This window comes from Dendropsophus ebraccatus, chromosome 6 (genome assembly GCF_027789765.1).
Source record: "Dendropsophus ebraccatus isolate aDenEbr1 chromosome 6, aDenEbr1.pat, whole genome shotgun sequence".
Taxonomy (NCBI): Eukaryota; Metazoa; Chordata; class Amphibia; order Anura; family Hylidae; genus Dendropsophus; species Dendropsophus ebraccatus.
In genome coordinates this window covers 108,373,749-108,400,562 of record NC_091459.1, presented here as the reverse complement: position 1 = coordinate 108,400,562, position 26,814 = coordinate 108,373,749, and the positions used below count along the sequence as shown (strand labels likewise).

Below are 26,814 nucleotides of genomic sequence, written 5' to 3'. Positions count from 1 at the left end.
CCGCATCTCTGTGAAACCCTGGACATCCCCCTTCCGCAGATCTCTGAGTGGGTGATTGCCCCACCTCCTCCACCCCCGCCGGATGAGGTCTGGCGGCCTGTGCGACAGAAGCGTCAGAGGCCTCATCCCCGAAACCCTTCATCACCTCCTTGAGCGGCCGCTGATGGCAGGCTACTTCCCGTCCACTTTTGGGAACTCCCCTTCCTCCATTTCCCTTGTTCCCATTTTTTTCTCCTGATGCCGGGACCTTTGCCACACCCCTGATGGGCTGTACTTTTTTGCCAACTATGAGCTACAAAGCTGCAAGGACGGAGTACCCACACTGTTGGTTTCCGTTTGCTGTGTGGTTGCTGTCTTTAGTTCTCTTCTCCCTCTGGGCTCATTGCCTGGCTCCCCCGCTTCCCTAGGAGCGTTTGTCCTCTGTCCTTTCCTTCCCCGAACTCCTTTTCCTTGGTGACAGAGGAAGGACCTATTGCTCCCACCCATGCATTTTTTGCGTGGGTTTTTGGCTCACAGCCACTTTTTTCCTTTATGGAAGCCCTTGTTCTTAATTGATTTTCTGTACCAATGTGTTTTTTTTTGTGTTTATCGTGTTGTCTTTTTCGTCCCCTCCCTCCATGTCTCTCCCACTGTTGTGTCCCCCTCCTTTTTCCTACAGTTCTGGAGGTTGCTGCCCTGGTTCGCCGCTGTTCCTGACTTCCCACTACCTGGAGCCCGTTGGATGGGGTCTGGTGAGTCTCACTGCACACGCATTGTCCTCTCCCCCTACACTTCTTATGGCTAAGATTGTCACACTTAATGTTAAGGGACTAAACTCCAATCTGAAGAGACGCCTGCTCCTGCAGGAATTAAGATCTCAGAAAGCCGATATAGCATATATACAGGAAACTCATTTTGATGCCTCCGCCACCTTTAACTTTGCCAAACACTCATATCCACTAGTTCACTCTGCCTCTATGGGCTGTAAACGGGGGGGTGTAGCCATCATGGTCTCCCGGACCTGTCCCCTACAGGTGGAGACGACCTACTCAGACCCCGGCGGTCGATATGTCATAATCGAGGGGTCCATCCAAGGCAGACCTCTACTGTTATGCAACGTCTATGCCCCTAATAGGAAGCAGATTCCCTTTCTCCGCGGGGTCCTCAGGCGCCTCTCTCGATACCCTCCTTCGCCATGGATCCTAGGAGGCGATTTTAACCTCCCTTTTTCTGAGGTGATGGATAGGCACTCGATCTCTGGCGCCCCACCCTCCCCCGACCAGTGTCGGCTTTCTACTGAGTTTCGGAAGCTAATCCGACAACACAGTCTCTTTGACCTATGGCGCATTGAGCACCCTGGGGAGAAACTTTTCTCCTTCTACTCCCACCCTAGGCAAACACACACGAGAATTGATTATCTCTTCGGCAACATCCCTACAGTGCGTTTGCTCAAAGGTTCAAATATCGACCCCATTTCTTGGTCAGACCACGGACCGGTTAGCATCTCTCTAGCTTCCCTACTGTCCCCTATTCGCCACTGTCACTGGCGTCTCAATGAGTCGCTATTGAAAACACAGACTCTAAAAGATTCTATCCAACACTGTATTGAGACCTACTTTGCTGAGAATGAAGGTTCGGTCTCTGCCCAGTCTACCCTGTGGGAAGCCCATAAGGCGGTTATTAGAGGCCACTGCATCGCCCTGGGGTCTAGAGGGAAGAAGGATAGATTAGAGGCTATTAAAGAGACCAAATCAAGGATTAGTGCCTTGGAGGCTGCTCTTTCCTCCCGGCCATCTGTCCGGGGTCTGCGTAGACTGATCGCGGCCAGAGCCAAACTTAAAGACCTCCTTACACACAAAGTGGAACGCTTGCTCCTGTTCTCGAAGCAACGCTTCTATGAGAAGGGGAATAGGGCTCATACCCTGCTGGCACGTATGCTAAACGACCGTTCGGCTGCTCAGTCTCCGCAGGCCCTTAGGGACCACCTGGGCCGTACCAAATTTCACCCTAAGGACATATCCTCGATTTTTGAGCGATACTTTTCGAAATTGTATTCTTTACCCTCTTCCCTTCCTTCTGATCCTGCAGCGAGAGCCAGACAAATACAAGCCTTCCTTTCACAGTGTGGACTGCCCACACTCTCCCAGGAGGCGGTTGAGCACTTAAATGCTCCAATCTCCTTAGAGGAGTTATCTGGGGTGCTTAAGGATCTTCCTTCGGGACGCTCGCCGGGACCAGACGGATTTACGTATCTGTACTTTAAGACCTTTCAGGAGCAACTCGGCCCGCGGCTAGTATCCCTGTTTAATTCCTTCATGGAGGGCTCTGAGACTCCCCCCCCCCCCCCCCCCCCCTCTATGCTCCATTCCCTGATCACCCTTATCCCCAAACCTAACAAGGACCCGCTAGAATGCTCCAGCTACCGGCCCATTGCACTGCTCAATGCTGATCTGAAGATTTTCACGAAAATTTTGGCCAACCGCCTTAATCTCTGGCTACCAGGATTGGTGGATAAGGACCAAGTGGGCTTTGTACTGGGCCGACAGGGAGCGGATAACACTAGACGGGCTGCCAACATTATAGATGCGGTTAACTTACAAGCGGATAAAGCCTTGATACTAAGCCTTGATGCGGAGAAGGCATTCGACCGCCTTGGTTGGCCCTTCCTTTTTGAAACTCTTCAGACTTTTGGCTTTGCAGGTCCCTTTGTTACAGCCCTCCAGGGGCTTTATTCCCGCCCCACGGCCTCCATTAAAATGCCTCACCAACTCTCGAGAACTTTCTCCCTTCACAATGGGACCCGCCAGGGCTGCCCCCTGTCCCCGCTACTGTTTGTGCTCTGCATAGAACCTCTGGCGGCAGCCATCAGAAACAGTACGGATATCCAGGGGGTACACATTAGGGGTATGGAATACAAACTGATGCTGTTTGCAGATGATGTCTTACTTACCCTAACTAATCTACCCACCACTCTCCCGAACCTCCATAAATTGCTCCAAGACTTTGGGGTCTTATCTGGGTACAAGGTGAATACTGCCAAGACGGAGGCTCTTCCATTAAACTTGCCCGAAAACTAACTTCGCTCCCTCAGAGCCAATTTCCATTTCCGGTGGTCCTGCGACTCCATCGGGTACCTGGGTATCCGCCTCACCTCCTCATATTCTTCCTTGTACCTAGCTAATTATCCCACGCTCTTCCGAACTGTGAAATCCCTCCTATTGTCCTGGAATAAACATTTTATCTCCCTACTAGGCCGAATAGCGGCGGTTAAGATGACTATCCTCCCCAAATTACTATATCATTTTGTGACATTACCAGTAAAAGTCCCTATGCGAGAACTAAAAGCGATCCAAACCGCCATTTTCCGGTTTATATGGAACTCTAAGCGCCATAGAATCCCCAAAACTGTCATGATGGCCAGTAAGACTCAGGGGGGGTTGGCGACGCCTAATATTCTGCACTATTATTGGGCAGCGCACCTAAGGGTTATCCCATCTTGGTCCTCCTACCATGCATACAGCAAATGGATGGCAATAGAAAGGAGGTGGCTGGCCCCCATACACCCAAATTCCCTCCTGTGGCTTCCTGACCCTGTCACCCCCTTGCCCCGATCACTCTTAGGGCCTATCAGATTCACTAAGCATATCTGGGACACTTGCTCTAAGCGATTTCAACTCTCTTCCACAGCTCCCCCCCTGGTCTCTTTCCTTCTCACTCCGGCTTTTCGGCCGGGCTTGGAGTCCGTGGTGGTACAGGCTTGGGGTTCTCGAGGACTCTTTCATTTTGCGGATGTTGTGAACCCTCTGACGCGCTCCCTGCTCTCTTTTGACGATTTATGTGAGAGACGGGCTCTGCCCACCTCTGAGCATTACACTTTTCTGCAGTTGCGGCATTTCATGTCGACGCACATAGGTAGCACCACGGTCTCTAAGCCCACGGCCTTTGAACAATTGGTCAGAGCCGGCCCGGGTGTGAAAGGTCTTGTTTCCGACATATATAAGATATTGGGCTCACCAGCAAATGACTCACCAGTCCGGCACACATACATGACTAAGTGGGAGACGATCTTGGCCAAACCAATACCCCCTGAGCACTGGGAAATTATTTGGGACAGGGCGGCTAAGTCTTCTCCATGTGTTACCTACAAAGAAACCCAATATAAATTGCTAATGTTTTGGTACCACACCCCCGAGTTGCTCCACAAACTAAACAGATCCATATCGCCCCTGTGCTGGAGGTGCCATACTGGGGTGGGGACTTTATACCATGTTTTTTGGGAATGCTCTGTTATTCGGCCTTATTGGACCACCGTATGCGAGGTATTTTCCTTAGTATTGCAACACCCCTTTCCACCTGACCCAGTGTCTTGCCTCCTTAACCTGACCCCTAAGTCGGTGGGAAAGAAATCCACCAAGCTGCTCTTGCAAATGTTGACGGCAGCTAAAACCTTGATCGCTAGACAATGGAAGTCAGTTCTCCCTCCCTCCCTTACTGACTTGGTCGCGAGGATTAAGGAGGTACGAACGATGGAATCACTGACGGCAAGGCTGAATAATAGTGTGGTTGCCTTTGAGGCTGTATGGGCCCCATGGGACGGGTATTGTTCACAACAGGGTTATACCTGATGGACTCCAGAACTGATCCCCCCTCCCCCCCTCCAACCCCCTCTCTACCTTCCCGACTCCTTCCCCATCTCCTCCCCCTCAACTTGTCTTTGATGTCTTATTGTCTATGTACGTCTTCCCCTGTAGGTCCTTATGGTGTTCACCTTAGTTTGACTCCTTGACCTTTTTTGTACTTGCGGTTTTGAAACATGTCCACGATTATACTGCATACTGCAGATTGCTTTATACTACCGCTGTTTATTGTGCACTGCATTCTTTTACTGTTTATATGAAAACTTTAATAAATATTACAGTTACAAAAAAAAAAAAAAAAGTGGTATTCAGAGGTCAGAGAGGTCAGTGCTGACTGTCAGAGGAGATAGCCCGGTGATGTCGCTGTAAATTAACTCTTTGTCCTGTTTTGGTGCCTCATCTCCCTCCACCCCTCTGTAGAAAATCATGAAGACAGGGGGAGAGCTTCAAACTGCTTTTTCATGATAAAAATGTATTTTTCGGCTAATAAACCCAATTACAAAGTTTCTTAAAACTTCTGAACTGTTGATTTCTGCAAAAACAATTTAGATAGTGACACTTTAAGACTGGGTTCACACTGCATTTTTGCAGTCTGTTTACCAGATCAGTATTTAATTTGAAACTTAACGTACACAAAAACATGGTAAACCACATTTTTGTGTCTGTTGAAAAATTTTGTTTTGTTTGTTTTTTACCACCTTTTATTATATAAAACAAACTGATGACCACAATAGTTTTTTTCCATACCAAACAAATACTTTAAACAGACTGCAAAAACGCAGTGTAAACCTACCCTAAGCAGAACTGTCCAAGTGATGTCACTTATTGATGTCAATATTCCAAGTGGAGTCCCACGTCTCTTATTGAAATCGGTATGAAATGGTTTTTAGGCTTTGTTCCCATGACATAATTAAGACTGGCCGTTGCTGTTAAACAACGGCCAGAACTTATGTTCATAAACATTACTTCCGGCTGTTGTTTAACGACAACTGATGTTCTTTTCGATCTTTAGTATGTTGTGGGAAAAAAGCCTTAGGAGGAGACCCCATAGTTTTTTAGGCATGAATTAATGCAAGTTCCCTGTTTGTTTGTTTTTAAGGAGCCTGTATACAGTTCAAGTAACAAGTCATCTTGTCGCACGAGTAATTACTGGATTGATTGTTTGCGTGTCCTTCTAACTTTATCATTGTTTGTTGCACATGACCCACTTACACAGGGTGATGTGCAATCAATAAGGATTCTATAAATGGCCGTCACATAAGGTGCGATCAGCCAGTGATTACGCGTCTTCTCAGCTGATCACCGGCCCTTTCTTACAGGTTTTTTTTTTTTTTTTTTTTAGGAATGTTCATAAACGGTATAAATCAAACACGGAAGTGGTCTGTGCATTTTTGCGCACTGCTTGCTATAAAAATCCTGAAGCGCAAACTTTCCAAAACAAAAAAACTATTATAGATACTTGATTCTGGATCATTTATTCTGATTGCCACATATATAGTAGCAGGAAGATATTTAAGTCTTAAAAAATGAGGAAAACAGGCTCCTACCTAATTGGGGGGGGGGGGGGGGGGGGGGGGTTGCTTTCCTCTTCATCAACATCAGAAGATGAGAGATAGATGTTGTTTTTTTTAGTCTTACATGCTGTTACTATGTAATGAAGAGTATGATTCCTTATTGACATTCATACAGAGTACATTACCCTATTCTGGATAGAAGCCAGGGCTCTTTTGAAGGACCTGACCAATCTTGACATTCTTCCAAACCTGTTATACTATCTATTCACCATACCTCAGACCTGGGGAGGTAAAATAACCCTCATATTATTACTCCATAGCCTCACTGCAACTTAATGCTTCATTGCAAAAAGATGGAAACTTTTTTTTGTTGTCTACAACAATGCATTTTAATCGGCCTGGAAATTAATTTTGGATGCAATGCGAATACAACTAGTCGCGTCTTACCATTCAGCCTGAGGAAACAGCAGTGTCGAGAACAGCTTGACAAACCCCCTCCCCCCATCTCTATATGTTTCTTGTGTCTTGTATTCTCCTTGGTTACTTTTGTATGTTTAGTGGCTATGCATCCTGCATTACTAATGGCAGTATGTAACTTAATCAAGTCTATCTATACGATATGTGGTATGTGTTTAGATGGTACTGTCCTATAATGATCTCTTTCAACCATGCTGTCTGTGTTGCATGTCATGTATGAGCAACCAACACCATTTAACTCCTAAAGTTAGCTGCATCGTTCTTCATCCCATACATAACCTTTGTGAAGTACATTTTAAAGCAACTCCCCCCCCCCCCCCCTCCCATATGCAGATTTGCACATACAGTTTGAGGCCAGGAAGTACAGTGTAGCAGGTATACCTTACTGTCAGTCACTGACTAGGTATCCGCACATATCCCAGTTGTGTTTGGACGCTATGCTCTGTATACTTAGGCTATTCTGTCTGTGTCAGTAGATCGGGAGCTGCTGGTTTGCTCCGCTGCCTGTGGTAGACTCAGGTCACAGATCTATTGATTCGCCTTTGAGCACATTTGCATCCAGCTAGTGAATTGAGGGATAGAAAGAATGTTGCTGTACGTAACTCTTTTTCTCCCGATAGTAGATTCTGGTTACTCTAGAGACCTATATGGAGTATTTTACACCTGCTAGAGGAGAACAGGAGGATTCTTCTGGAATATTTTTAGAGCAATATTATTGTAAAAGATGTGAGTCGCTTTTAAAATGATCTAGTCTAAGAAGTAAAAATTTGCCACTTTAGAAGGTTGAAGGGGTACTCCGGGTTGGGGTTATCTGTAGGGTATGGCCGGGGAAAGGGTGGAAATAGAGGCCGCCTGTCACTTACCTCGTAACGTCTCAAGGCAGCTCAGCCATTCAACGGTCAGAGCGGAGTCCCGCCTCGACAGCTGAATAGCTGAGCTGCCTTGAGACGTCACGTCTCAAGCCCAGCTCAGATCAGGAAGCGGCGGCCGGACAGGACAACGGGGCGGCACGATCCAGGGCCCGGCGCTGGAACCAGGGAGGTAAGTGACAGGCGGCCTCTATTTCCACCCCTTCCCCGGCCATACCCAACAAATAACCCCCGCCCGGAGTACCCCTTTAAAATGTACAACTTAAAGGGGTAGTTCACCAAATCTTTTCTTCTTTTTTTTTCAAATCAACTGGTGCCAGAAAGAGATATGTAATTTACTTCTATTAATAAATCTCAAGTATTCCAGTACTTATCAGCTACTGTATGTCTTGCAGGAAGTGGTGTATTCTTGACACAGTGCTCTCTGCTGCCACCTCTGTCCATGTCAGGAACTGTCCAGAGCAGTAGCAAATCCCCACAGAGAATCTCTCCTGCTCTCCAGACTGGAAGGAATACACCACTTCCTGCAGGACATCCAGCAGCTGATAAGTACTGGAAGACTTGAGATTTTTTTTAATAGAATTAAATTACAAATCGCTGACACTTTCTGCCACCAGTTGATTTGAAAGAAAAAAATATTTTTTGAACTACTCCTTTAACGGACACACTTATTGGAAAATGAATGACAAAGAGAGCACTCCTATCTCATTTTAACAGAAAAAAAGTCTTATTTCTGTAAAAAATACTGGGACAGTTCAACTCTAAATTGTACATTAGGTGCCAGGAACAGACTATAAACAGAGAACAGGTCATAAAGGAAAGACTGAGATTTCTCCTCTTTTCAAATCCATTCCTGGCTTTGGCTTCCAAAAGGCATCCTTAGGTTAGGAGGAAAGATCAGAAGCAACATGAGAAAAAAAATACTTTACTGAAAGAGTAGTAGATGCTTGGAACAAACTTCCATCAGATGTGGTTGATAAATCTACAACAGGAGATATATACATGTTTGTATTCTAAGATAATAAGAAGGGAAATACTAATAGGGCAGACTAGATGGACCCAGTGCTCTTTTTCTGCCGACATTCGTCTGTTTCTAGACTGTACTTTTGACATCTCTAGAACATATCAAAAGGTTTTTGTTTTTACGTGACAGTGCCCATTTAACTTTTTCAGAGCACAAGTTTCTTAAGATGACTATGAGTTATCATCACGTTATAAAACATTTCATTAGGGTAGCTTCACACGGGCGGGCTCGCTGCGAGATTCTCGCTGCGAGCCCGGCAGGTCCTGTCAGTTTCCATAAACTACATACTTGCTGCGGACCGCAGCGAGTATGTAATTGTACCGCGCTTAACCCCTTCTACTCCCGCCGGCTCCCCCGCTGTAAGCAGCATACATTACCTGTCCTTGCTGCACGGGTCCGGCGTCCTGCTCTCCCGCCCGGCCAATCAGTGGCTGCGGCTGGGCAACACACTAATTGGCCGGACGGGAGAGCAGGACGCCGGACCCGAGCAGCAAGGACAGGTAATGTATGCTGCTTACAGCGGGGGAGCCGGCCGGGAGTAGAAGGAGTTAAGCGCGGAACAATTACATACTCGCTGCGGTCCGCAGCAAGTATGTAGTTTATGGGAACTGCCAGGACCTGCCGGGCTCGCAGCGAGAATCTCGCTGCGAGCCCGCCCGTGTGAAGCTACCCTTAAACAATACTTTGATTTATGGAAATCCATTAACCCTGTTAGGGTAGACTAAACAGTATAACTCTAGTGGAGTTCTCTATACAGACTGTAACATTCCCTCAGTGAGTGTTGAGGGTATGTTGAGTTTTATATAGGTTGTTTTTTATACATTTCTTAGGAAAAAATATTTTATTACCCCGGTGTCCTGTAAATATTGTCCAATCTAACATGTTTACCCAGAGTCAGCTGTGATGATGTGGATGTTGTGGTTTCCTGTTTAATGGTTAGCGAGGAATTGTGTAAGACTCACAATCTGTGCAGTTATTTACATATGATGAAAGATATATGTATGCTATGTTCTCTGTGTACCCAGAAGTGATATAGTCTTTCATTCCATCTATTGCTCTCTATAGCCAACATCTGATATACAAGGAAATGTATATAGCAGTCACTGCCCCCCATATCTCTGACACCTAATTTGGGTTAGTACTACATATCCCCCTTCTCCACTAAGGCAAATTACCTGTAGGGGTAAAGAGAAAGTTTCTACAAAGTAGATACACCTTATGGAAAATTTTATTTTGAGATTATTGTAATATAGGTGCTATATTCAGCCTTTAAAAGTAAATAGTGGTGGAATAACCCTGATAATCTGAACTGGAGGTGTGTAGTCTGTCATTGGTTTCTTATAGAGAACTGCAAGGAACTGTAAATACTATATTTAATTGGGCATTGTCATGAAATTTTTTATTTTTTTTTCGACATGTGAGAAAAACTTAAACTTCACACTATGCAGTTTGCACGCTGCCGTGGCCAACATAAAGACAAAAAAAAAAACACTGCAGGAACCTGAAAGTGTCAGCACATATACTCCTTCCATCATACACATGATAAAAACCTGTTCTAAAGATTAAAAAATAAATAAATACATTTCTTAGAAAGAAAGAGATTCTTAGCAAACCATTTAATCAAATGGAATGTACCATCTCATCACTTTAAGGTTAACCCCATACTAGCAATGGCCTCTTTTAGACTATAAGTCTACAAAATTGGGCCTATAGGATCCAACTAAACTCTGTTTAAAATATGCACAAGCCTAAAGGACAGAAATGGCTGCACATCGCACCCATGGTTGACACAAAAGCTTGTTCAGCTACATTAAAAACCAACATCAGAAGTTAGTATATAATTTGATCAAACCATATCGCCTCATGTACCACGTACAAGTCACTGATACACATGAGTCCCTAACCAAACAACACCGTGCCGGTCAGCGAATGCGAACCCCGCAAAGCGTGTGCAAGTTGGGAAGGGGGGCCACGGAATGGCCCTGCAACCCCAATGTCACAGGACCAAACCCCATAATGTCACAGGAAAGTGTCAGGACTCAACACATATACTCTTTCCATCATACACATGATAAAAACCTGTTCTAAAGATTTAAATAAATGTCTTGAAAAAAATGAGGTTCTTGGCAAACCATTTGATTAAATAAAATGTACCATCTCGCCACGTTAAGGTGAACCCTATACTAGCAATGGCCTCTCTCAGACTATAAGTCTACAAAATTGGGCCTATAGGATCCAACTAAACTCTTGTTTAAAAAACCCACAGGAGATGGGTGGAGGGCAAGCCAAAAGAGAGTGCCACCCCCCACATGTAAAAGAAAAAGCAAAGAAATAGCCAGCACTCCACTAACACTTGTTTACACTGTGAACATGCAAACTGCACAGTGTGAACAAGTGTTACTGTTACTGGAGTGCTGGCTATTTCTTTACTTTTTACTGATATGTCAGAAGTCCCCTACAGTTCTCTGTAAGAAACCAATGACTGTCTACACACCTCCAGTTCAGATTATCAGTGTTACTATTTACTCTGTATTGGTGGACTTAAAAATCATTGCAACAGGTTTTTATTTTTTATTTTTTTTTAAATTGTGTGTACGACAGAGGGAGTTTATGCTGAGAGTCCGGACACTTGCAGGTTGCTGCGGCATTTTTTGCTGTTTTAGCTTGGTCTTCTCCCGGCTTGTTCTCCTGATAGGTACAGGTGTGAACACTCAGACCCACACTGATGAAAGCTTATGACATGTCAAGAGTGTTTTTTTTTTTGTTTTGTTTTTTTCAAATGACAGTGACCCTTTTAGTTTTTAAAGCTGGAAACAAGACGTCTATCTTGTTTACCCTATTAATCTGCAGTGTTGATCCATAGGAAGACAAAAAAGTATGAGGTAGAAGCCAAGGTTTTTACTTCTAGTGAGAACATTTTCCCCCCCAAACTCCAAACTTATCAATCATAGTAAATCGCTGGAGCACAGAGCCTTTTCAATAATCAAATGACTAACACCTGTACCACAGAAATACATCCAGGCCCATTTTGAACCCTTTTTATAAGTTCACCATGACCACTTCTCTGGCAGAGTGTTCCATAGTCTCACTGCTCTTACAGTAAAGAATCCCCTTCTATGTTAATGAAGAAACCTTATGTCCTCGTAGGCATGGGAGATGTCTCCTTGTTATAGATGTAGTTATTGGGTCGCCCCCTCAGCCATTTTTTCTTTCTAAACTATATAGCCCTGTTATAATGTTACTGAGAACTGTAGTCCTCCCCTTTCATTTATTAGGTATGTCCTTTTTAAAATTCTTTATTTAAAGTTTTAATGAATAGGTTTAACATGGCACAAGGAGGGTGCAGCCTCTCATGTATTGATACTCAAAGACCTCAAAGTGCAACAAGGCATAGAGGCATGGGCAGCATAATAGCCAAAAAACGTAATCAACCACAATAAAAGCACAGAACCCAAGACTGGTTCTGCAGCGGAGAGCAAAAGGCTTTACCCTCCGACATTTCCCATCCATAGTTTTTTTGAAATTTAACAGAACAGTGAGAAGGTTGGAGCAAGAGCGCTCACAAGAAAAGAGGGGGAGGGAAGAAAAAGAGGGGTGGGGGAAGAGGGAAGGTTAGGGGACTTTGGGAAGGGGAAAAAAATCTGCTGTGGATTTAACCAATATAAACAAATGGATGAAAGCCACAGCTTATTAAGTACGTGTGAATGTACCTATACCTCTGGGTTCCCTCTCCTCTATAGCATGGAACCCTCCTTATCGCATAGTGCATTGGGACACCAAAAACCTCACACTCTGTGTTCTACAGTCACCTCTCACAGTCTCTAGTGTAGAAGTGTAGTAATCATTACATTAAATATTGCCTGTGGTACTAAGCCAAGATGGTACCTCACTACAAGTACAGGGGAGTATGCACATCATCCGCCCCCTGGCCTGTTGTGTCTTCTCATTACTCTGAGGACTGTGAGATTGCCACATGCACCAAGACCACACCACAAATACCATAGATTTTCTTGTCCTTTTGCCACAGTCTTTCTCTAAACATTATAAGTATGTGGTCTGCCATCTTCCTATTCCAAAGGAACTTCAGTAACAATCCAAAGATATCTACCAAGAGAGATGTATGACACCTATGTATCCCTGCCTAACTCTGTATAAAGCTAGGGCCACGTGGCGGCTTTAGTCACACAGCAGCAAGTCACATTTAAGTTGCGTGACCGAAATGTGTGTGTGTATGTGATTTGTCCGCAATTTCCTGTCAGGTGACTATATTATACTATAAGTATAAGTCCCATGGTGGTTACAGTCACACACAACTTGCATTGAGGTCAGTGCTGTCAAACTTGAGTGTGATTTTTGCTTCCGAAAAGCCATCAGAATTGGATTTTGTGTGACCATCATCATCATCATCTTAAGGCCCTATTACAGACACAGATTATCTGACAGATTGTTGACATAGCATAAAGTGAGAATCATTGCATTTATCAAGGACGTCATCCATGAATATCTTCCAACGTTTTGTCAACGATCCATATCTTTTCCATGATAAAACAGAAATAATTTGTCCGCCACTTTTATTAAATCCATGTGATGTTGCCGGAGACCATATGAAGTCCATATGTATTCAGATGTTTTTCTGTAAGAGCTGGAGACATGTTTTACCTCAAGCCTCGGTGTTGGCACTGTATTCCAGTCTGATGAGACATCCATAGAAAGTATTCATCTCCCTGCAGCTAACGTTTCCGTGAAATGTCTGTCTCACTAAAAAGCTATCCTTTTTGGTTTGCTGTAAAAACATCTGCCAGTCACTGGATGTGGTTCTGATAGAGGGTTTAGAGCGTCGCCTGCAGACATGCCGTTGTGGTTAGGTTGGAAAGGGTGACCTAAGTTCCTGAGGTAAACAAGCCTGGTATACTGGAATACACTCAGCACTTAGAATTTCCTAGAAAACCTTTGTTTTTGTGTTTTGGTTATTGTTTTTGCAACGTGTGGTCTGCAGAAATGTTACTTTACGACAGACATCAGCATGTCTGCTTATTGCACAACACTTGGAAAGCTGTGCTCCAGTGGAATCTACATCGTTATATTTGAGTAAAATTATATTTTTATTGATCTGACCACATCCTAAGTGTTATCTCGAGTCTAGCAAGTTAAAGATCTGACCACATCCTAAGTGTTATCTCGAGTCTAGCAAGTTAAAGGGGTACTCCAGCCTGGGGGCTTCTCTCTTTTTTTTTTTTTTTTTTTTTTTTTTTTTTTTTTTTTATATGGCCGGGGAGGAGGTGGCTGAGGGCAACGACGTCCACTTACCTCCCCGGTTCCAGCGGCAGGTCCCGTATCGTGGCGCTCCGGTCCCCGCTGCCCGGCCACTTCCTGGTGTCTGACGCGGGCTTGAGACGTGATGAATCAAATCCGCTCAGCGAGTCAGTGACTGGGGTGGGATCCCGCCTCTGTTACTGACAGGCTGAGCGAACTTGAAACATCACGTCTCAAGCCCACGTCAGACACCAGGAAGCGGCCGGGCAGCGGGGACCGGAGCGCCGCGATGCGGGACCCGCTGCTGGAACTGGGGAGGTGAGTGGACATTGTTGCCCTCAGCCACCTCCTCCCCGGCCATATCACAAAAAAGCCCCCAGGCCGGAGTACCCCTTTAAGTAGCCCATTCTAGAACTGTATTCCCTATGGAGTAGTATATCACACACAGGTGTCTCCTTACAGCATCTGCAAAGCCTGTGTAGTCGAGAACATAGGATGTTGTACTCTCTGTAGCAGTTGTCCCTACACACACACACACACACACACACTTGTCTCTAAAGTGCCTTCCGGGATGGACAGAATGAGGAAGTGAAGTACTGGAGAGCACAACAGGTAGGACCCATTCTGCTCTCCTTAGAATGCCTTTAAATCCTACTTGATGTATTGTCCCATTGGGCTCTAAGGGGGTAGGGTTTCTTTTTCTGCAGAGCACCAGGTAGTGTATGATGTGTTACACATCAGCCAGTGCCCCCTGAGAGCACCTAAGTGGTGGCTACCAATGCTTAACCCATATATATATATAAATAAATAAAAAAAGGGATTATCAGCCAAACCAAAATTTCCTCTAAAATGAAGCGTTACCTATCAAACTCCCTACTTTACCAGCATAGCAGGAAAAAAGAGTCGAAAAAAAATTCTTCATTTTATTATTGAATTTTCATATAAATTTTCTAAATGTTCCTCATTAATATATTTTATGTTCTATCAATCTAAGGCCCTTATTTATAACAACCAGAAATATAAACACTTTCTCATACATTTACAGAGGGTAAAGCTCTTCCTCCATATATCGGTAATAAAGCACTGGGCCTATTAGATAAGGGTGGTCGGGGAAAAGTTGGAGATTACTAGGCAATTTGTTCCTGAGCTGGAATAGTCCACATGCTGGATGATTGTATATGAGTAAAAGTGTAATATGAAGATATCATGTGTAATAAGAAGGAGGCCATGAAGAAGCCATAAGTAGTGGAGCAGTAAACTTTGTGATTTCTCTCTAGGAGAAGATTGTGTGTGTTTTCCTTCAGTGTGCTATGGCTGCAGTAGGCTTCATATGTGTTTTAGACGAAGAGACAGGGAGAAATTAAAGGGGTATTCTGGGCAACAGTGAGAAATCCAGGGAGGACGGGGTTGTGTGATCCTAATAAAGAAGCCCTGTTTACCCGTCCCCATGCCCCTGCACTGCAGTGTCATGGCTCATGGCCCCCCACCGTGCTCTTGATACTGTGAATGTCTTGGCCTTACTCAGAAATGCCCACTCAGTCAATCAGTGAGTAAGGCGGGACACAGCTGTGGTCACTGACTGGCTGAGCAGGTAGTTCCTGTGGGGCCACAATGATTCAGGAGCACAAACACTGACAGGGAGCTGATAAATCTGGGCTTATGTCTGACCTCTATATCACTCTGGCTGACCTCTATACCACAGGTATATGGCATTGTTAGCAATTTTTTCTTTGTGTATGGTGAATATTTAGTTAGAAAAATAGAAGACCACCTGATCCATGTAGTCTAGTTTTGAGTTTTTTAGGACATGTCTAGAGACTGACTGCGATCACTGCACACACACACAGGAGAATCTGCTTTGTATCTTTGCCTTATTCATTTAGATGTCGCAGCAGGTTCATGTAGGACGTTACTGTACACTAGTGTGGTAAATAACTCCCCTGGTGTCTGACTGGCCATGTATGAAGGAGCTGGAGTCGGAGCCTGATAAAATTCAGGAGTCAGCATTGGAGCTGCGTCTTACCAACTCCACAACCCTGGGAATCTCGCCTAGCCAGCAAACACTATAGACTCCATGGTAGCCATCTACGTTAGGTAGCACCAGAGAACCAGCTTTCTTTTTCCCAGGGAGCCTTGCTCTACCTATAATGATATCACTGTGTAGACCCATTGCCCCCTGAGACCTATGTCAAAAGCCTCACAACCAGCACCTGTTCTGCACTGGCAAGGGGCAAAATCCCTGAAACAGCTGTCTAGTTCTCGTAAATATGCCCCATTACATGGAGTTTCGCACGTCATTTTCTATATACTAATCTTCCTTAGAGAACTGAACAATCCTACTTCTTTTATTCTTTTCTGTTTATTTCTTTTAGTCTTCTTTTATTACTCATGTGATGAGCACTCGGCACAACCTGAGTCATTGTCAGCAAACTGCAGAAGTGTGATTGTACAGCAGGGAGATGAAGGGAGGAAATAAGGGAGATGTAGCGGTCATGTAAAAGTAATCTGTAGTTATTCACAGATGGTCACTGAGACCACCCAAAGAGAAGGCAGAACGACCAGGGACATGGCCCGCTGTAGACGTTTACTCCATGTTTTTGAGTAAATACATTAGACATTTAGTGCCAAAAGTCAGACTCTGGAATAACCTCCTGAAAGCAGATGTTCTAATATATGTGATTAGGGGATAGTCGTAGCACTATATTATGTATGCATTGTGTGTATACTATACACAGTCCTAGGCCTGTGCACGAGCCTTAAGAACTCCAGTTATTATCACAGTCCCCAAGGCAGGTATATGTGTTAAGATAGCAGATGTGGTTTGTATATATGAGTCACTATTTGCTGTGACAGTGTATAATCCATACGTTATATAAAATAGTGTAAAGCTTTCTGTTCTGCTTCTCCCATTAACTTCTAGTGATGAGCGAACTTGACGATCGCTCAGCAATTGATTCCTGGTGGCTGAAAAAGTTGGATGTAGCCCTAGGGCTGCAAGGAAGACATATATCCATGTTTTCCAGGGCTCCCTAGGGCTGCATCCAACTTCTCCAGCCACTGGGTGTCAAATGCTGAGCGTTTATTAGAATCCAAGTGTTTGACAAGTTCACTCATCACTATTCACTTCTGCATTGGTTAGAAAAATGCAGAAAAGGCCTCCATGTTTGTCTTATTCTATTCCACTACAGTAGCAGAACAATGAAGAGAAAAAAAAAAAAAAAAAACGCTCTGCCAGATACTATGATCCCATTGGCTGGACAGAATGGCGATACATACTGTATTTTTTTTTATTTTATTTTTTTCCTGGTCTGTTTTTAAAGGAATTTAAGAGGAATGGAATCACCAGTGTAGATCTGAATAAAGCCTTACATTGTATGAAAGGCAACCAGAAGAAGCGTAGAACATCAGAGAGATTAAATAGTATAGGAGTGTCAGTCCATAATCCCTCAAAAATATCCATAAACAGACTCCATAGTTACACAGACAGATGATAGTGTCTGGGTGCCTGATCAGACCATAGAAGTAGGTTGATGATAGAAACAACGACTGATCATATCATGAATAATTATTTTGCAGACACAGACATGCACATTTTTGGCTATATTGGCAGGTACAGTTGTTCAGATTGATCATACATGATCAGTGACACCCGGTGAAGGATTAAAGTGGTTGTCTGGTATTAACTTCCAATGCATTATTCTGCTGGAGCTGCGGGGGATACAAAGAGCAGTATACTTACCTGTTCCACTCCGCCGCAGCTACCCGTTCTTGGGCTGTCTGCTGCTGTCGTCTTTTCATCCAATGACGTTCCCTTCCCACAGGAAATGGCCGCTCAGCATAGTGTATAGTGCTGTCTATGGAGAGCGGCCATTTCCTGTGGGCATGGCACGTCTGTGTTTTTAAGCTGTGTGGAACTTTTTTTTTTTTTTTGTGCATAAACCTTGGAAATTGATTTAAGTAAAACACCTGAAAAAATGCCCCAAAAAAGCTCAGTAATGCAAAAACATGCATAACTATGCTCCAAACAGAAAAAAATGCTTGAAAAAGTAAGGATTCTTTTGGTTGTAAAACAATTTTTTTTTGCCTCAAAACACTGTGAACAAAGTCTGAAGGGCTGTTTTGATGCAGGTGTCTGTATGGTGTCTAAAGGTGATGTGGTTCAAATTAAAGTTGTAAGTAAACTGTAGGGAATAGGAAGAAGACGTAAGAGATAGAGGCAAGTCTGGGTGAGCACTTGATTGTCGGAGCTTGGACAAGTGACTTGTAAGCCAGATGTAATAAATCCTATAGTGGATTCATGAGGTTGATAAATCTCAGTCTTTACTTGTTTCTGGGCAAACGCCAGTGTCTGGGGAAGGGGGGCCGTGGGCACTTTAGTTGTTTTCGCTGCCTTATATGTGAGTGGCTGAGAGTAGACACTCCTGCTTTCTGTGTCCGCCTTCCAACAAGGAATTCATCTGCGTTCCTGACATTGTTCATGTCTAAATCATTCCAAAAATCAGAGCGGAGACACTGATAATGGAAAACGCATGAGCCCTCTCTACTGATGGAGATCATCTTTTTGGTCATTTACGGCGTGATACATTGACGCCTCCAACCACAAGCCTCTCCAATGCACAACGTGAAAATGACAGCTGCAGATAACATTACAGACACTTGAGTTACGGTGGAGACCTGGCCATAACCTGCAGCTCTGTTTTACACATTTCATGTTAGTTGGTAAAGGCGAAAATCGCGTTCTGCTTTCCTCGTTTGGAAAACCATCTGCTACAGAGTCAACAAATCTGCCGCTTCAGACGGATAGGAAACACAGATCCGTCTCTCCATGAAAACTTGTATAGCATGGGATAAAAAACATTTTTAAGTGTGTGAATACAATGGTCAGGGGTCAGATTGAAAGTTAAAGGGGATCTGTCAGCTTTTTAAAAGTGAAACTCCAGAAATATGGTGGGGGTCATTTAATACCTGTTCTAATAATGTGCGTGATGTTATGCGAGTACTATGTTTTCACATATTAAACTGTCTGCTGCCTGTGAGGTATGAAGTACCAGGAGTCATTAAGTTACACAACAGCTCAAGGAGTCCCCTCTGTATTCACCTATTCCCGCATTGCAAGAACGCCTCCAGCCAGATGATTGACAGCAGGAGGCTTGCTTGCAGCAGGGGACAGATTATTGCTAAGAAATGACTCCCTGTGCCTCATTTATATACAGCACAGTCAACAAACTAATTTTAGTAACTTAACACCTATTACTTAGTAATATTACTTAGTAACACATATCGCACACGAATTACCTACATCACACTGCTAGAAGGTTAAAGGTTTCCCTTAGGCTATGTTTAAATATAGTATTTCTGTCAATCTTTTGGTCAGTAATTTTTCAGCCAAAACCAGGAGTGGATTGAAAACACAGAAACAAATCTTTCCATTTTAATTTTGACCTGTCAGTTCCACTCCTTTTGTTGAAAACATAAAAACTGTGAACATAGCCTTAAAGTGTATCTGTCACCCCTGGCTGCTTACTGAGCCTATTCGTTTGATCACTTTGTTTAGTAGAAGACAACGATGAGCCGACATGCACAATGTCAGCTGATCATTGACTTTTAACAAGCTAAAACGGCAACAATCAGCCTAGCAATGATCTGCTGCCGTTGCCCCGCGTAACAGGAGTGGCGGCAGCACACCGCCGCTTTTACCTCCTGGCCGATCAGCTGGAGCAAGCGAGCCCCGACCTGTCAAGTCAGTGCTCGCTTGCTCCTCGTTTCCTCCGCCCCCCCGCACTTACCAGCTTGCTGTCAGCACTGCCAGCACTTGCTTGCTACAATTAATCACCCCGTGTGATAGGGGCTTAAGATTAGAAAAGGGGTTTACTTTGTTTTTAGAAGCAGTACCCCCCCTTGTCTATTGGTTGCATCTGGTATTGCAGCTGAGCCCCATTTACTTCATTAATAACTATTAGCTGCCATACCGGACCTTTGATTCTAATGCATAAGTGAAATTTGGGGGCTGCAGGGGGGCAGTGGCTCCTGGGCCCACACTGGCAGGGGCCCACTGAGGTCTCAGAGGCTTAATGCTGTCTGCAAAAGCTATTTCTTTTGCAGACCGCCTGCAGAGCGATGAGGAAGGACCTGTGGTGATGTCATGAGGGGGCGGGGCTGTGAAGATGCTGGTGCATGAAGGACATGTGATCATTGTCCTCTTATATCTCCTCCTGTAATGTGATGGATAGATGATAGATAGATAGATAGATAATAGATAGGAGATAGATAGATAGGAAATGGATATCTAGCAGCTCATCACATATCTTGGATTGTACATGTATGATCACAACCAGCTCACCCCTTTGAGGCTATGTTCACACTGTGTATGTTTCTGCGCGTAGTTTTGAGGTTGATGCGTTCGCTTGAAAGTATGCGATATACGGCCGCACAGTGCACACTACGTATGAGCTTACGGCCGGATCGTATGCGGTGCCGTGAAAAATGAACAAGACCATTGTTTGAGGACGGAAATGTTGAAACTCACGGCCGTGGATTTCCATGCGGTCCCGTACGGAGTACTTATTTCAGCCAAATTGAACGTGATTTTTCGATCCAAAAGGTTCTGTGAGTTTTATTGGGCTGGGCGAAGATGTCCAAGTAAATGACCTGTTTCAGATCGCTTCGAATCAAGCTAGGGAAGGATAACTCTACTACGGGCGTATGTTCGCGGTTCGTACGCATCCGGCCGGACTCATACGCAGTGTGAACATAGCCTTAATGTCTAAAAGCTTATTACCTATACCACTATTATTTTTAGGCAAAGATAATCTGGTTAAAAGGGTTCTCCATAATTAAGAAAAAAAACATAGTTGCTTTTTTCCAAAACAGCGCCACCCCTGCTCTTAGGTTGTGTGTGGTATCACAACTTGGCACTATTCACTTCAGTCGAATACACACAAACTGAGGACAAGAGTGGTGCTGTCTGTGGAAGAAGCCAGCTATATTTTTCTAATCTTAAGCACTTTAATTTTTTTTTGTGGTTCTATATGTGAAATGTACAGAAGCCTCTTACACTGCTCTTTATCCTTATCCACTATGAGTAATGTAGAAGAATATTCCCTTTATTATTCAAAAAGCCTTGTCACCTGCTGAGGTTCCCTATGAGTAACATAACCGGTTGGGGGCCCACTCAGACTCACTCGACCCCCCCTAGGCTGAACCCCTAGCTACGCCCCTGTTCTAATGGTAAGCCCTTCAAGGAACTGTGTTATTTTCCACAACGTATTTTTAGTGGTTTGGCCCCTTCTGACCAGCTGACAAAGCTTTGGCCAACATATGTGACACCCAGAGGAATATCCCACTGATTTTAGGAAACATACCAACAAGAGCATTGACCCATGTGGCAGTCAGTCAGCCATAACCTCGCTATGCAGTACTTCCTGTAAGACCATAGACTTTTTGGTTTAATCTTCTGGTCAGCATAGGAATCTATTTGAAAACTTCATTTTCTTTACCTCCTTAGGGAGTAACTATTTGTTGCCTGCTGGAAGAACAGTGCTGCCAGTATGGTGATTAATGCTGCGACTGTGCGGTAAAGCATGGGTTAATAGGGGCAATTGAGTACGTCTGGTTTTGGAATGTGGGTCTGGATCCAATGTTTGGGCTCCACGGGAGCTCCCACCAGATGTTTGGGTGTTTGACGTGTGTAGAAGGCCGAGCTTACATCTTCTAGCAGTACAGACCTCAGTGGCGTTGCAGGGTTTAACCTCTTCCCTGCCAGGATCAGTCAGGTGGTCTGCAGGGTTAATAAAGGCTGTATAAGGACATGTATTTATTAATAGGGGAAAGAGATGACTAGCGGAAACTGACCTAATGTCTGCATATTACGGGTGCATAAATATTCACATCAGGAGGCTGCTAGAGTATTCAGCCCAGAACCTGTACCTTCTCCATACGCCGTGTATCATGGACTACACAGATACTTGTGCTCTGAGACTTCACTAGCAAAATTTTCTGTATTGCAGCCAACAGTCATTAATTGATGTGTTTCAAAAATAGACACAAGAGTTTTCACTGATATGACGTAGTACTGCAATGTGTGAACAGAGCCTAAATGTTTGGATGGATTGAGGCACATAGATTCAGTGATTTCATTCCAATTGATACTCAGCAGTGCTACAAAAAAAATTGTATATATTTTTTAGTTCACACTATGTGAGAGACCAGCCGTTCTGTGACCTGGCCGTGTCACAGAACGGCCAGTGTCGGGGAAGTTCATCCCGGCCGGCACTGTAGTACCGGCCAGATGAACTTCATTTGTGCTGAATTAGGATATGGGTGCCTCCTTGTGCGCCCGCATTTGAATTCACCATAGCACACAATGTAAAATGTGTCCTGAGCCGCACTTTCCATTGTGTGAGCTGTCAGTGTTGTGCGGCTGCACAAAACTGACATGTCAGTTTTTCCTGCGGCCACTATGGATATACACTCCGGCCGGGACTCCCTCTCACTGCAGTGCAACATAACTTTTCTATTAATCACAGCCGTGTTGTAAATCGGCAACAACAGCCGTGATTAATACAAAAGTTACGTTGTGTGAATGTAGCCTTAAAGTTTAACTGTTTGGGTTCTGCCGCTGCATCATTGTACGTGGCAAGGTGCAGAATTTATGTAGTGATGACCTCATCTGGTGGCTCGGTTAACTTTGACTTGATCATACTTGAGCTTAGATCGGGTGGCAAACTTGACACCTGTGGCTTAGATGATGGCCAGGAGAATGCTGGAGTGGCTAGGGATGAATCCATCAAGTATGCAAGCCTTCCCTATACGAACTTGCATACAAAAATCGCTGTTGGTCACAGAGTTGAACATGCAATGAGAAAGTTAGTGAAACTAAACTATATAATATCTATATATCACTCTACTCCTCCTTCTTGCCGACAGGATCCCATGTAAAAAATTATGCATAGTAAATGCAACTATCTGGGGGTCCCCTGTAAATGGATTTTTCTTGATGGATGATGGTGACAGGTCCACATCTGTAGCCGTCCATGCTATTCAGAGCATCACTGCTATTCTTCTGCCAACAGGAGGAAATCCGAGGAATTTAAATTGTCATTACAATGCGGCCTGCCAAATCCGTCTGCTGTGCGCTGAATAGGGGCCAGTTTGTGCATTTCTCTCACAGCTCAACACGTTGTCTAGGCTGGCAGAAGCAAACATATCCCAGTTTTGTCACCATCGCCCCCAGTCCTGCAATAAGATCCTCCTGAACAGATGAAGCTTTGTCACTCAGGTCTCCTTGTCCAGGAGCTTTTAGAGCCGTCCCTTGCAATTTGTGTTTTTGGCTCTTTAAAGTGTTTCGCTTACAGGCACCAGTCTGATTCAGAGAAGACTTAAGGGGAATGTGTCATCGGGAAATGATGAATCAAAATTTTATGTTGAACATATTTTAAGACTTTTTGATCATTTTTTATATTTATAACATAATCCTGAAATCTTGGCAATTTTCATTCCAGACCTAATATAATCCGACACTTCTTGTTCTGTACGGAAATCCTTTCAACTGCCTCCCCCTTATTATAACATGAGGAAAACACCACCAAACTCCAACAACGGGGATCCAGGCGCAGGTCCGACTAATGGTGACCAGTTGAACAATGTAAAACTATAAAAGTTTATTAAAAAGACCCAATGCGTTTCGGAATTGTACCGATTCATTTTTCAAGAGTCATATGAGTCTTGAAAAAGGAACCGATACGGTTCTGAAACGCATTGGTTCTTTTTAATAAACTTTTATAGTTTTACATTGTTCAACTGGTCACCATTAGTCGGACCTGCGCCTGGATCCCTGTTGGAGTTTTGTGGTGTTTTCCTCATTATTCCCTTGGTGGAGTTCGGGAGTGGCTGCGGTTAGCAGGTTTATACTTTTTCATGCTATTCCGAGAGTTGTGCCCCCTGTTAAGCACAACTCAATCAGGTGAGGGTTACCATATTCTATCCCTTCACTCCTTTTAGTCCAGCTGATCTGCGCCATGGAGTGCTGTCCCTTTTTCCTTTATTATACCAGGGAGAAGTGACACCAGTATATAGGTATTATGTCATTTACAATAGATGATGGTCACCGCTCCTTCTTTCTCTCTTTTTTTCTTTTCTTTTCCTCTCCTCTCTTCTCCTCTGCTCTCCTCTTCTTTCCTTTCCTCTTCTTTCTCTCTCTCCTTTTCTCTTCTTTTTCTCTTCTTTCTCTTTTCTCTTCTCTCTCTCTCTCTCTCTCTCTCTCTCTCTCTCTCTCTCTCTCTCTCTCTCTCTCTCTTTCTCTCTCTTTTTCTCTCCTCTCTCTCTCTCTCTCTCTCTCTCTCTCTCTCTCTCTCTCTCTTCTTTCTCTCTCCTTTCTCTTTTTCTCTTCTCTCTCTCTCTCTCTCTCTCTTCTTTCTCTCTCCTTTCTCTTTTTCTCTCTCTCTCTCTCTCTCTCTCTCTCTCTCTCTCTCTCTCTCTCTCTCTCTTCTTTCTCTCTCCTTTCTCTTCTTTCTTTCTTTCTTTCTTTCTTTCTTTCTCTGCACAGGTCACAGAGCATACCTTTAAAAACTCACCCCTAGAAGTCAATTGTTCCTGGCTTGACATTCTTCACACGATTTCCTAAAAACTTGGGGGTGCGCTATATAATTCCAAGTAATTTCCATGGTCACTTATGATAAGTGTGGACTTGCTTTTGTGTCTTTAACTGTAGCCATTTTCCATTTATAATAAGTATATCTGATTATGTCTTTCAGGTGACGTATCTGGGAAAAATATCTGCAACAGGAGTCCAGTTCTCATCAGGATGTACAGAGCAGCCTGTGATTGAATTATGGAAAAAACACACATTGGCTCGTGCTGATGTGTTCCCTTCCAACGCAATCCTTGAAATCCGTCCCTTCCAGGTACGACTTCATCACCAAGACCTTAAGGGTGAAGCTACTGTGCATATGGACACCTTCCAGGTGGCAAGGATTGCCTATTGCACAGCAGATCATAATGTAAGCCCAAACATCTTTGCCTGGGTCTACAGGGAAATCAATGACGACCTGACCTTCCAGATGGATTGCCACGCAGTAGAGTGTGAGAGCAAGATAGAAGCCAAAAAGCTGGCACACGCCATGATGGTGGCTTTCAAAAAAACCTTCCAAAGTATGAAGAGCGATGGCCGAATCCACAAAGACAGCTTCTCCGAAGAGACGTCCCAAGGGTTTGAATCTGATGACGGCTGAACGCACTTGGTCCTGTTCCCGGATAAGGCATCTACAGTCTGGAGCAGCAGCAGCTGGTGAGAGGTCTGTATTGGGAATGGGACCATGGAACATTAGCTGGGCCGCTTCCTGCAGATATCTGCAGCATCTTCAGAGCTGCATTCATGAAGTGTGTGTTACAATGCTGCTTTCCCAAAAAATGTGACAACACTTGTTACTTAACCCTCTCCTATTGGAGCCTAATGGATTTGAAGATTTGAACTATCCTACAACTGTGCCAGTTGCCTTGGAAATTCAATGGTCTCACGCCATTCTGGATCACACGGATCACTATTTTGGATCACCTAAAACTTTAACGTGAATCAGCCAAGTCCCATTTTTAGGTGTTGGAAATGAAAATGTTGCTTATAAGCATTTCAGAAGTATATTTTTATTTACACAGCTTATAAATTGTATACAGTATTTTTTTTTTTTGTATTTTACCATGTTATCGTATTTTTAAAACCATATGTGCAACCACTTATCTACCTTATCAGAATAGTGTTATTCCTGGGCAGCCTGCTAGAGTGCATCCTAGGAGTTGGGGTTGAGGGGGGTTCATACAGAGGCCAAATCTATGTTTTCAGTATACATTCCAGTATCTCCGCTTCTTATTATCCAGACATCTCAGTCACATAACCCAGAAGATGATTCTTTGTTGTGACCAAGCACTTTACAGATGCCATGCTGCACCTCTGTGGTACCCTATGGTGTCTTACATCAGCAGGCAATGACAGATGTTCCCTAAACAATACCATTCTTCATATCTTGCTGCAGAACCTCCACGTCTTTAATATTCTACAACAATCGTTTCGTTCAGATTGAACTTTTTATACTGCATTGTATTGTGCCAACTTTTTATTCCCAGAAATCCACCTTCTTTACATAGCTTTGGAGAATCTCACAAACTAGAAGACCTTGACATCTGTGCCATACTTCAGGAGGTTGTAAAGTAGTAGGCCTGTTTTCATATTCAGAAAAATAAGCTTCTATGACCACAATAGTACAGGGCAATGCATGTGTGGCACACTATGACTGGACCCCAGGCGGTACGCAGCATGTCTCCAGTGTTACCCACTAGATAGGAAGTATGACAGGTCGGAAGAACATCATGTTTTGCGAAGACGATTTGTACATGTTGGACCATTAAAGTATTAGTTGTTTTTTTTTTTGTTTTTTTGTTTTTTTAAATCTTTGTATCAGGCTCCCACGTGAAGGTCTGAGGATATCAGAACATGTAAGATTCTGTACATAGGCATTTTATGAAATGAGATCCCTTTAATACGATGTATGTTAGTAGCTCAAATGGTACTTTTTTTGGATGCACTGTGAATGTGGCATATCCAATTTGCTCAAAGCTGAAATACATTTTTGCATATTTGTCAGAGAAATTTTACCCACAAAAAAAAACAAGCTATTTTATTTGTCAGTGTCGCTTTTTTCATATAAAAAATGTATTATTTACAAAATTAAAATACAGACCTATTTACGAGAACAGTGTGATAGGTGTCTTTTCTTCTATCCACCTTTTTATTGTTTTTATGTTGTGTAAAATGCAGAGCTTCTAGAAAAGGATATCACCCGTTATATGGAATATGGACACCATGTTATACATCTATACAACATGAATCCAGGCTAGTCCTGCAGCATTTGTTTTATGTTGGATGTGTGCAAAAGGCCTATGGTACATAACCATATTACTGCTTTATTTTGTTCCTGTTCTACCCAGTATATATTTACATCCACAATGTAGAATGATTGTAATGGCCTTCTTGTGTATAAAATGCATTATCCTTTTAGATACAAAGGCATTCT

General features: G+C 43.7%; 1 protein-coding gene across 1 annotated transcript in view; it reads left to right on the top strand.

The window, feature by feature from the left end:
* PID1 (phosphotyrosine interaction domain containing 1) overlaps positions 1-26,494 on the top strand; it is a 51,773-nt gene extending 25,279 nt beyond the window's left edge. Inside the window, exon 3 of the mRNA XM_069973931.1 lies at positions 24,505-26,494. Within this exon, the coding sequence (XP_069830032.1) occupies positions 24,505-24,981 (477 nt within the window). The 3' untranslated portion in view covers positions 24,982-26,494. The remainder of the gene's footprint in view (positions 1-24,504) is intronic.
* The last annotated feature ends 320 nt before the right edge of the window (positions 26,495-26,814 follow it).